A 12,945-nucleotide genomic window follows, 5' to 3' on the forward strand; every position below is an offset into this window, starting at 1 on the left:
TTGCTGATTCCTTTTCTGGAACACTCCTGAAAGGCTTTCAGTATTAATACTTGGTAATAGTCTGAGACTTAGTGTTTGCTGCTGAAATGCTACACAGAGAGACTGATAAATCAGACTGGAGTCCAAAACAACAAATACTTCCTTAGCAGGATGAGCTTTACAATTACACACTGCAGTTTCAGCTTCTCTTGTAAAAACCCAGAGTTAGAAATTTAAAAGGGAAAGCATCAGTAAGTCAAAGTCGAGCAACTGATTCTTCTAGGACACAAGGCCTGAATTAGGTTTGAGAATCAAATTTTAGCAGTTATTTTCTATACTCCACATTTTTATTAACATTCTCTAGATTTTCTCACAAATTAGCAAATATTAAAAAACCTGCAGCTTTAGGTACAGCCTTAGTATTGAAACAAACAGTTTATCCTAATCTCTTTTCCAATCTTTATTTAAATCCTAAAAGCAAAGACAGTGAAAACCATTTTGCATATTTTGCAACTCTCAGGAGATTTTGTCCATCAAAAACTCAAACTCTATTAAAAGTGTTGTGAACTCTCACCAATGAATGTTTTGTTCCAGAATATATTTGGAGGGAGTGGTGCTGGTTTCTTTCGGGATTTTTTTTGGTACATGACTGAAATTAGAAGTTGCGTATACTAAATTCTACTTGAGGATTTTTGTGTGCCCTACTGCACTTAAAAAATTATCTTTCAGCTGTAATTACAAGCAGGGACAACAGGAATGCTGCCTACTTTGAGCTTAGCAAGTCTTTTGACACTGTCCCAGTGGTATCCTTGAAGAAAAGTGGGAAGATACAGACTGGGTGGGTGAAGATACAATTCTGATATAAAGAAAAAAAGCTTTCACAGTGAGAGTGGTTAAATCTACTGGAGTTGGTACTTCAGATAAAGGGGATCTTAAACCCTAAACCATAGATAAATTAAAAACTGACTGGTCCATGCCCTGAGCAACCCACTTCAGCTTTGAAGTTAATCCTGCTTTGAGCAAGACATTGGAATATACGACCTGTGGAGATCCTTTCCAACCAACTTTTTCTATGGTTTTAGGAGCCATGAAATTCAAGTTAATAACATCACCACACCCAGAAGGTGCTCCAAAGAATACCTGGACACTTGTACATTCAGAGATTCTGTACACAAAACCAAATTAGAACTTTAAAGTTAATGTTGGAGCCATTAAGCTCTAATTTAATTTCTAAAGTATCTTACACTCATCTCTTGAATTCTGATTTTATACCTTTCATGTACAGAATAATCCAGCAAATTAGTGGAAATCTTGCTACTGCAAGAAAAGCAAATAAAGAATGAAAATTAAAAATTTTGAATCCTCTGCAGTGACAACTGTAGCAGCATTTTTGGAAAATGCTGGGCAATGCCAAATTAGTCTATACTTGTATCTGTCACTGCCATCAGCTGCCTTGTACAAGTATGTTCAGAGACAGTTCTTGAACCAAATACCTGTTATTCCACTACCCTGTAACCTCCTTCTGTTCTTCAGATCCTGAAAATTTTTTCTTAAGAAAATGCCAACTGCTCCAAAAGAAATTTTAAATAAAGTTTAGAAGTCATTGCTATCTACCCCACATGGCTATAAGTAAGTTGCTCTGCAAGGGGCAAATGAAGAGCTGAAGGAAAAAGATACATCAAATACAATTTCTGAGCTCTGCCATGGAGAAGCAAAGCCAAGCAGAGGCCACAGCACGATTCAGTTGCCAGTGGAGTTTATAATCACCAGGAGGGATTTATCACCTGTTTCCTACTCACAGCAGCAGCTAAAGCACTCAAGACAAGAAGGGAAGGAGATCGCAGGGAACATTCTTTTCAGTACAGGTCATGACTGCTTTTCTCCTCTTTACACACTCAAATATATTAACTGATTCTGCACTTCTATTAAAATCCAGCTGCTGATGTAATGAATTTGAAAATACAAAACCACAGATATGAAGACAAATCCAATAAAATTAAAAATTCTGATGTAAAAAAGTCCTCGAGGGAGCGTCATGGCCCTTTGTTCATAAATCAGACTGCAGTGCTGTTTTGCTACAAACAGCCACCATTTATAAATGCTGGTATTTTGGTATCCATTCCTTCCTTGAGGCATTTATGCTTCAAAATCATCCTCCATATAAAGAAGAGGCTTTTAAAACCAGCAGGACACTGCTATTTTTGTGACAGCTTCAAGTAATAAATCACCAGGGATCAAGTAATAGAGCTAAGAAGGGAAATGAGCTCACTGTGAGAACTAACTTGAGACAAATGATTATTTAGGCTCTAGAAACACAAACATCACTCAGTCACAAGAAAAGACTTGTCTGGCGGTGGAAGGAGGGCTCCTGTTTGTTTTCCCACACTCACAAACAAACAAATCACACTGATCTCCCAGCTGAGGACTTGACTTTACTACTCCAGATAAAATGCCCCAAGACTTTGATACTCTTCAGTGAGCCATGGGATAGAGAGGAGACATGTGGAGAAAAGAAGGCTCCAGGGTGAGCTTAGTGCAGCATTTCAGTACCTGAAGGGGCTCCAAGAGAGCTGCAGAGGGATTGTGGAAAAGGCTGTGGAGTAAGAGGACAAGGAGGAAAGGCTGACAATGAGGCAGAGGTTAGATGGGATACTGGGAAGGAACTGTGCCCTGTGGGTGGTGGGGCCCTGGCACAGGTGCCCAGAGAAGCTGTGGCTGCCCCATCCCAGGAAGTGTCCAAAGCCAGGTTAGATGGGGCTTGGAGCAGCCTGGGACAGTGGAAGGTCCCATGGCAGGATGTGGAATGAGATGAGCTCTGAGTTCTCTTCCAACCCAAACTGCTCTGTGATTCTATACTAAATAACCATATTTAACTTCAAAATCCCAACTTCTAAACACACTTGCAACCCCACAGAACTGCATTTTAGTCCTCTCTTCTATCTTAATTTATTTTAAAAAATCTTAGAAAAAATAAGAGTGTTCTTTGGGTCAAACTGAAAAATTGTAAATAAATTGGTGATAAGAGGGTTTTCACTTCAGGAACAACAGAGATACTTATCAGAAGATAACAGCAAATGATCCAATGCAACTTGTCCTTTTAGATGGGATTTCTTACAGAGGGCCTAACCTTACTGCACAGCCAAAACTAGTAACTTTCCATCTGGTCTTTAATTCTCTTTCTACCAGAAGCCTCTCCCACATGATTAATGGAAGCACAGATTTGCAATATGCTTTAAAATAGTCCCTATGATAGCTTGATTAAAAACCTAACACACAAAGGGCAGGGCAGCACATTAATAAAGATGCAAAAAAGAAAGTTAGTGATTAATAAAACGATCTGATACTAGAGGGAACAACTAAATAAGAGGGTTTATGTAATTTCATACATCACTCATACACACACACACACACAGGAGAATACTCAATAAAATGGTTCAGGTGTTCCAGATTTTCTAATTCAAAGTGCCAATACTGGAACAGCCACAGGCCACCTCCACAGCAGAACACAAGTTAATTTGTTGATTTAGGAGCTTAATTACTGCAGTCAGAAATGCCTCATAACTAAAATAAGCCAGGATTCATTTTGAATGTCAGTAAGAAATAGAGAAATTTTAGGGGAGTGAATAAACTCTCCACATCCACACAGACTGCTTATTGTCAAAAGAACATTAAAATGGGAAAGGACAACAGATGACACACAAAAAAATTCAAAATATTATTAGAAAGAAATAAAATTTAATACCTGACAGAATTACAAATACCTACCTATAACTGTAAGAGATATAATTTTTTTTTTTCTCTAAATGGAAAAACAAGTTTTATATGGGCTGAAAGCTGCTCAAATATCTTTAAACAGCTTCAAGCCAAACCAACAATCAGAAATGGGGCTCTGGGCAAGAAGTCTCAGCTCTTTCCTTGTCCCTCTGCCTTCCCTGGGCACTGGCACTTGCCTAATCCCTTAGAGACACAAGTCTCGGGACTAGTCTGGAGGAACTATTTACTTTTTTTTACATCTAGTGCATTTTTGATGGTTTAGCTCTCTTGGTCAATTCCCTGAAGAGTCAGATATGCACCAGTCCAAGGAAAAGAGTGGAAATACTGGACTGTAGCATGTGAGATAAAAGCAGACAAACAGTGCTGTGGCAGTGCTGATTTAAACAGCTAAAGTGGCCATAAACTGTACCCTAAAAGATACATATTAAATCTCTATAACTCTAACATGCCCTAATGGTATGGGCAGTTATTTCTCCCAAGTTGCTTGTCATCATCTCTAAACCTCTGACACTAAAGCAAATAGCAATTAATGTTACTTGATTGCAAACTTAAGCTTTTCAAGTGCTTCCATTTCACAAGGCTTTTATTTATTCTTAGTTCTGTCAGTTACTTAGGATCATTAAAACCAAAGAAATCTACAAAACCAAAACTTCTACCAGTAATAATTATGAAACTGCTGTGAAAGTTCTTTCTTTGTTAGGCAAACATTTTTTACTTTCTTAAACTTTCTCCCCCTTCCAAACCACTGGGAGGTGGTTCTTCTCTCTGATGAAGGCAACATCTCCTCCTGTCTCAAGGAGCTTCAAATGGGATTTTTAGCATATATACACAACTTTCATTTTCAGGGAACTGAGAATAACACACTGAGCAAAATTAAATGTTGGTGTTGAGTATTTGTGATACTCAACTGCAGCTGCAAATCCATAACTTCTGCACATCAGTGGACTTCTGTGTTAAGTAATGGGAGATAAATTCTGCAACTTCACTTGAAAGTGATTTCACAGTCTGTCCCTCACACGTTTTTCACCAACAATACAGGCCTGACATGCACAAACTCTAGTGATCATTACTTGAGGAGCAGCACAGGCCATCTTGCTATTCCTTTCTCTGAAGGGATGTGGCTCTTTAAAGAGGGCTGGCAGAACTCTTGCTCTATGTCTTCAGACAGTGGCACGTGGTACAGTGGAAATTTTAGTAGGAAATGATCTTCCAGCAAGCATTTTTTTAGAAGTGTTTCAGAGTAAATTTATCACGCTGGTATTTTTTCCATGAGATTAGCCAATATCATAATTTGTTGAATCACTCCTTAAAAAAAAAAATATTCAAGCAGTTGTCCCAAAATCAGTAAATGCTTAGAGACTTGTTAAGTTTTCTGAGACAGAAGGTGTATGCTTAGATATAGAACTTAAAAGAATCCCCATGACAAATGAAATACTCAGATGACTGTACAATGATTTTAGGATGAGTTAACCTCTTGCTGAAATACTCAGGGATTGTACCCTGAGAATCACTCCAGTGCCAGAACAGAAACATTTACCATATTCCCCGAAGCGGAGGGACTCCCACTGCTGCCATTCCACAATGCTGCTCACAGCTCGAATCCCAATGTAGATTAGCAGCATTCCTAAGGTGGCATCTAGTAAGAAGTTGATAAGGTACCTGAGAGGAAAAAAACAGAAAAGAAAACAAGGAGTCAGAGTCCATTTTCTACAGGTTATGATTGATAAAAGACCTGTAAGCATGTTGAGGAACCAGAGTACTGAGAACAATCATTTACCCACTTCTGTAATTGCACTGCAAGCCTAGAATTTAAATAGTTTTAGCAGTTTCAATATTTTTTTCTGTCCTTCAAGACCCCATAACTTCCTAAAAAAAGTTACTGTCTAATAATTGTCCACCAAATCTGAGTTTTAATTAGCGTTGCATTAGCCAAACATTAAAAGCAAGGCTGAGTGTCTGCAGAGGAATGTCTGCAATGCCGAGCCTGCACGAGTCCCGCCGAGGCCACAAGAGGCTGCTGTAAGCCCGCAGCAGGGAGGCAGCAGCAGGAGCAGGGAACACAGAGGTGCCAGCACCTGCTGCAAGCCAGGGAGGGCTCCTGGCACACCGGGGATGCCCGGGACTCCCAGGAACACCGAGATTCCCAAAACACAGAGATTCCCAAGGACACCGAGATTCCCAAGCACGCCAGACTCACCCCACATGCTCACCCTGGGATGTGCCCTTAACCTGCCCACAGGACCTGCTGTCAGGCAAGCCTGGACCCACTCTCAAACTTAAAAAATATTTTTCATAAGAGATTTTGATTAATTCTATGTGATATTTCTCCTGCTATCAAGAACCTGCACCCTTGTCTGAGAAGTTATCCAGCTCCACACGGTAATTTCGGTTATCCTGAGAACACTGAATAACCTCACTCTCTTCTTACTTGTTCTGTGTCATGTTACACTTACATTAAAAGTGGGATTTGAAAATAAAAATATGTAAATGCAGGAAAGAACATTTATTATTTTGAAAACACAGCACAAGGTTATTTTTTATTTAAAATACTGTAATGCACTATTGTGCTTTAGCTTTAAACACTGACAATTTCTGACATGCTTTTGTTACCTCACTTGAATAAATACTTTGAGTTATAAAAATTGAATGAAATGAATTTGCACCTGCCAGTTTTTTAAACCTATCTTAAATCTATAAGCAAGGAAAATCCTACAATGATGCCTGGTATTACTGAAACTGTCATAATTATAATTCAAATTTTACAGTTAATGTGCTAAAATACATGCATTTTATTTTATATATAACAAAATGCTTTGTGCTGGGAAGAGAAAAGCAAGTGTTCTTGCACATTTCTGCCATGCAGTAGAACAGAAGGAACCAAGGAGGAGTAAGGGATATAAAAGTGGCTTGTGCAGTAACACAAACATGTTCCTTGAGCTGTGTGTCTCCTTTGTTTACCCAAGAACAAGTGAGCAGATGCCATCGAAAGGAACTGGATTGGCTCTAAAAGACAAATTACTGGGCTTTTAAAAGTAATTTCACAGCTTCCATTACCAGCAATGTGTAAACTACTTTGAGCATGAGCCTTATCAAGAACAAACCCAAACAATTACCATTTACTTCAGGAGCTCCTGTAAAGAGCCTGTCGGGGTCTTAGTCATAAAATCTTCAGCTTTAATACACTACAGAGAAATGCTTATCTGTTTAGTCACACTGCTCCAAGCGTGACATTGCAGAATTAATTTCTCTACTAACTGCCTGGCTACTGAGCAAGATTTCCCATTTTTAACAAAATGAAAATAATACTGCAGCAGCTAATGTAGGTTTTACAAGCAAACAGGAACACAAATAATTTTTGTACACAACATTTCCTTTGGTCCCAGCACCTTCAGTAAACAAACCTAAACTGCAAAGTGCATCCCAAGCTCTCATTCATTCACTGGACAGGGACAAGTAGCAGGGCTTTGCCCTTTAGGTTTAAAATAGATACACACAGTCCACACTCCTGCCAGCCATGAACTAAAAGAGAAGAATCCTGATCCTTGATTAACTAAGCTTAAACCACAGGTTTTATAAAGTGACTGATTTTTACCATGAAAACTATCTTTTCAGCTTTATCTTGTCTTACCATCCACATGCACCAAACTCAGCTACAGAACTTTCATAAAGATCAGTTATTCCAAAATTAAACACTCACAGTGAACAAGGGTCTTCTTCTGTAAGGTCTGATAAATAGACATTTGCAAAGTGGATGAACAACATCCCTATGGCTTGCTTGGAAGTATCTAAAAACCTGTATAAAGTAAAAACAGTTTTTAAAATACACAAAACTGTTCACAACACAGCCAGACATTGCAAATTTATGTTAATTAAAACTCCAACTCTATCAATTTTTTTTTCTCCAAATCAGAATACCAGAATAATAAAAGCACTCACGGTATTTAGCTTTTATTTTAACTTTAGCTTATTTAACAATGTTCCATCTTAAATTCTGCCCCTATTTTTTCTACCAATAACTCAAATCATATTAACTTGAAACCTACCACTGTAAATGTAAAGTCTATGGATATCCTCTTGGTATCATATGCATTATCCAAGAGCTAATCCTGACTAACTCTAGCTAAGTCTTTAATAACCTCCTGGAAACAATGAGTATCCCAGCCCTGATAGGTATTTTGGACCTTTTATGTTTGTGCATTTTTAGCAAGCTTATGGCACAGACAAAAATAAAATTCTCATCACGTGCTTGTGGGTGAACAACTTAAAGGACTAATGAGTCCTTTATCTACAGTATTTCATTTAAAAGCCAGTATATTTTTCACCTGGAAGCATGAAGTGCTTTCACTGCCTTTTATCTACAGTGCAGAACTTAGAACACACTGCAAAAGAATTCCAACCTTGACAGTATTATCTCCAAAGCAGATGATAAAGTCAGAGAGAAAACAGTTCGTTACTCAAGGGGAAGATACAAACCCCCACTTAGACAGTGATTCAGTAATGACTCCAAACCTTACCATTCTTTTTTCATCATCCTTTGCACAAAACCAAAACTTCCAGTAGATGTTGAATTAAATGTAAAACATAAGAATCTTAACAAGAGTATTCTGCAGACAGGAGTGTGTTCTTTGTATTATACAGAAAAACAACAATTTTGCCTGTTTCATTTCCACATCTAAAAAGATGTAAATACCCCAACAGATCCAAATTATATTTTATGCCTGAATTCATCTACCCTCCCTGATAACTGTATTGAACTTTAATCTCTTCATTCACTGCATGACAGAGAGCAGAGTGTTGGAGATGAGGCAAAAAGCCAGTGAGTTACTTATCTAATCAGTACACTCTACTATAAATAACAATACTAGAGTCCCTGAGCAAGATTCTTTGCTTAAAAATTAAGAGCTATCAGTGCACTTGTCAGAATTTCAGGCTGAGGCAGACTGTAGCACACAAAGATTTTGTACTTATTTTTTCAATAAAATAAAGGTCAGTGTTAGTTTTGAGAAGCAGCATTGTATGAGAGGAATTTAAACCACTGAAGCCTTGAACAAGTGGAATGGCAGCCTAACACTTAGACAGTCTCAAAATTGGTACACCTTATGTTGGCATTGCTTCAATCCAATAACTTTAAAAATGTAATAAACACAAATACATTTTATGGTTGATGTACTTGTATCTTTTATCCTGTTTTCTATTTTATACATAGTAGGATACCAACAAAACGTGAAATTTTGTTTAAGCCCAGCTGAGATCTTCTTCTAAGCTTATGCAAGTTTGTAGATGTTCAGATGCAACTTAGGGCTACTCTAAGTTGCCATCTTCAGGAAGAAGCACAACTTGAAGCCTTATGCCTAAATGCACATCTCTACAGGTCCCTAGAAGTGTTCAGTAAGGAATGACTACTCAGGAAACACACAGAAAGTAACCTGACTCATGTATTTTGGTAACTTTTTTGGTTCCTCACTGACAGTTACCAATTCCTTGACATCACTTTATTTTAATCATCATACACAAGCATCATCCCTTCAATTTCTACAACATGCAAGAAGAAAAGAAGTTAAGAATAAAAGCATGCAGAAACTTACCATATCCTCCAGGGACGTCTTTCATGCTTTGGTTCTCTGAAGCGTTTTACTGGGGAGGAAAAAAATCAATACAATTGAAGATAATCAGAAACTTCCAAAGCAACAAAAACACAGAAAATTGAAAGCAAATCATCTTGCTGAAACATGACATCCTTGATGAAAGGGATCTTACTCTACTGCACTTCACTATATGAAACTCCAAGGATCCATTTTTAAATAAAGTCCCTTCTGTCACCTCTAAGTTCTGAGAGCTCCATTCTCTGACTGCCAATATCCCTCACATGAAACAATAATCCACATCTGGCCACCAATCCATTGGCCTGAGCTTTTATGACTGCTCATCTAGAAAATTTAATTTCCAACAGGAAAGCAGGTATTAGAAAGAGCTGTTTCTTCTCCTCACAGGAGACCCAAACCCAAATTGGAAAGTATTCTCATAACATGGGGCAGGTCCATAATATCAGAATGAAATCAAGTGACTCAGTAGCAAGACAAATACATTCTCTGACAATGTGTCTCTATTTTCTTGGCAAACTGAATTCCAAAGGGAAAGAAGGACAGATTTTTTTATTTTTAGTCTGATAATCCCTTCACCAAAAGGTTGACAATTGTTAATGTACTGAAAACAAACAAAAAAAAAATCAGTATTAAAATTAATTACAACTATACACAAAGGCAAAAAAGTGGGTAAGTTTGTCTATTGCAGTTTCAATGCAGTTTATTATACAAATTGTTTGGGCATCTGATAAAAAGCTCCTCTCATACCCTGCCCAGCTACTTCCATGTACTTCCAACCCATCCCAGGTCCATCTGGAAGGCTCCAGATGATCTCTGAAGAAAAAGAGCAGGAAAATAGAGGGACAGGGGCATAAAAGCAATTGCTGATGTGCAAACAGTGGCTGCTCCATACATTTGTTCTGTCTGGTCTGCAGTTTGTCCTGTCTTCTTAGGAAATTCCATTTCTAACTCCTTCTGGGCAAGAAAACCTTTTTTTCTGCTGGGAACTCACACTCATTCCTGACACAGGTCAGACCTGGGGCAGAGGCTGTGGCAGCCTCACCTCTGTGAGACCTGGCCTCACATCCGAACGCAGATTTATTCTTTGTTACAGCTGCAAAATACTAAATCCTTACACATCCCAAAGACAGACAAACACAACAAAGTAAAGCAAAACCTATCTACTAAGAATATAGGTTTTACTTCCTTCTGCCCAAATTTCAGTACCACTCACCAGTTCTTTCAACACAAGTTCTTGAAGAACAATTATTTAGGCTCTTATCTCAGAAACTATTTTTATAAAAAAAAAGGAAGCCTTGATTCCCCTCCACACCTTCAAAATGCAGAGATTCTGGTTCAAGAGGCACAAACCATAGCAGGTATAGTCAGGCAAAATATCAACAGGTATTTTAACCTGCTTCTCCAGGTATTAGTGATGAATTTCAGTTTAACATAGGATGCTCTGTGTACATTGCGCTTGCCCAGCTTACAAGACTTTAAACCATTCTGGTTTCTGAACCAACCATAACTTTCTCACAAATAAGGCAATTTTCCCCAAAGTCAACTGTCCTCATAAAACAATTAAATAAACCACCTTCAAGGTGGAGGGGCAGCACTTTCAGAAACACCAAGCTGTCAACCTACCATCTCACTTTCTGTCACTGCTTGTGACAGCAGAGAGAAATTGATTCACCCCATGAGAATCTCAAAAGTGACAAGACAAAAAGACTGTACATTTACACCAAAGATAAAGCTGTAATAGCAACATTTGCCAGCAGTTTTCCCTGTGAACAGCATGACATAAAATATAAAACTTCTGTTAAAAATGAGCAACACTCAGCCAAGTTAACCAGTTTGTTATTTATGACAAGTCATCCCCAGTCACACTATGGATTACTTTAATTAGTGGCACTTTTGTATAACAACAGGAAGCCACAAAGCATCACAAAACAAATGCAAGAAACAGAAGTTTCAACTTACTGTGGAGTTAGTGCAAGATGCTTTTCTGCAGACAAAATGGCATTAAACTGCCATGGTGTGCATGCTTTGGGCAGGGGTGAATTCCAAGCTTAGGCTTTTGTCTGTTATTGTTATGAAGTTGTGTAACACCTCTGAAATCATTAATTTCTTTTAAAAATTAACAAAAATTCATTTTGGAGGAGGATATTCAAAAGCAATTCCACTAATAGCGTTTCAAATTTTATCTGTACTGGGAAACAGCCTTTCTCTGGCCAGTTTTAGAAACACATTTCATTGAGTTAACATTAAACAGGACAGCAAGCTTGGAAAGCCTCTGCAGCTATCTTTTGGGAATGTACTGACTGGCTGATCAAACCACAAAAATGTATGTCCCAAATTAAATGAGTAAAATCTTTAGGAGGTGTAACCTGATGAATATGTACCTGTGCACTTGAAAGCCCAGTAGGTCCATATGAAAGTGCTCTTCGCCCAGCCCAGCTCCCTGCAGCAGTGTCTGTGAGCATCAGGTGTTTCTGACAGATGCAGACATTGCCAGGTACTTCCCAACACACCCCTGATGCAGAATTTCAGCCTTCCCAGAAGCAAAAACACAAAAAGCTGAAGACAACCACACTGGTTGGATCAGGGTCCTCAGCATGCTCACTATTAATATACTCACCTTGTAACCAAAAGGCAGCACACTTTTTACAGCATCTTTATTGGCACTTTCTAAGCACCTATCAAACTGGGGAGTGGAAAGCAATTTTCCCCTTGCCCTCCCCCAAAAGAAGTCAGGATTGCTGCTCCCAGCCCCAGCTTCTCTGGCAGTCCCAGCACAAGCTGGGGCTCGTGTCAGCTGACAGATGGATCTCAATCTGCCGGCTCCTGGCTGCGAGGACGCGGCGCTGCTCCATATGCTGCAGCTCGGAGCGCCGCTAGCACCAGCAGCCATCCTCCAGACTTAATATTAATTAACTAATAACGCTCCCAACTTCATGCTGAATGATAAATGAAGAAAGAAGCGCTGCTTGTTTATATGTTCAGTGCCAGAATTTTTCAGGAAAGGAAATAAAAGCACTTCTGCCAACGAGCATGTGAGCTGCCAGATGGACAGATAATAGATAAGCATATAAGACACAGTATTGCTAATGCAAAATTCAAGTTCATTGAATTGTCTTCCCACTTCATTGAAATTCTAGGAATAATTAATGCCAGAGTACTGTAGAAGGGTTTCTAACACTTGCTTTAATGTGGGAGTTCTGCAATCAGAATTTCAGAAGACTCATAAGGAAGAATAAAGGCCGGAACGGAGACAAAAAATGAGATAAAACCTCTCCAAGTTGTCAATATGCAAAGCAACACTTGAAATCCAGCCTCCCTCCTTTGTCTCCATGATAAATCCCATAGGAACTCTTGTGCTGATATGAAGTAAATTCAATACAGAACCAAGAACTCCAAACTTCTGGATGGCTGCTCTTGTAGCAGAACAAACCTGGCTCATCTCACACCTTTGAAATGTTTTTACATATCCATGTACTACTGCGTCTTAGATTCAGGTTCTAGCAGTTCTCAATAAGAATCTTTCTGACCCCAGTAAAGATCAAAGATTTCTCTAGCTCATTAGTTTGAAATAAAAAACCAGTAAGGTCAA

At 38.7% G+C, this 12,945-nt stretch overlaps 1 protein-coding gene across 2 annotated transcripts in view; it reads right to left on the reverse strand.

Annotated features, from left to right (window-relative positions):
- STIMATE (STIM activating enhancer) overlaps positions 1-12,945 on the reverse strand; it is a 36,274-nt gene that overhangs the window by 7,774 nt on the left and 15,555 nt on the right. For both annotated transcript variants that reach the window (XM_056501241.1, XM_056501242.1), the window contains 3 exons: positions 9,339-9,387; positions 7,451-7,546; positions 5,291-5,412 (listed from right to left, as the gene is read on the reverse strand). In XM_056501241.1, the coding sequence (XP_056357216.1) occupies positions 5,291-5,412; positions 7,451-7,546; positions 9,339-9,387 (267 nt within the window). The remainder of the gene's footprint in view (positions 1-5,290; positions 5,413-7,450; positions 7,547-9,338; positions 9,388-12,945) is intronic.

The sequence above is a fragment of the Oenanthe melanoleuca genome, chromosome 12 (genome assembly GCF_029582105.1).
Source record: "Oenanthe melanoleuca isolate GR-GAL-2019-014 chromosome 12, OMel1.0, whole genome shotgun sequence".
NCBI lineage: Eukaryota > Metazoa > Chordata > Aves > Passeriformes > Muscicapidae > Oenanthe > Oenanthe melanoleuca.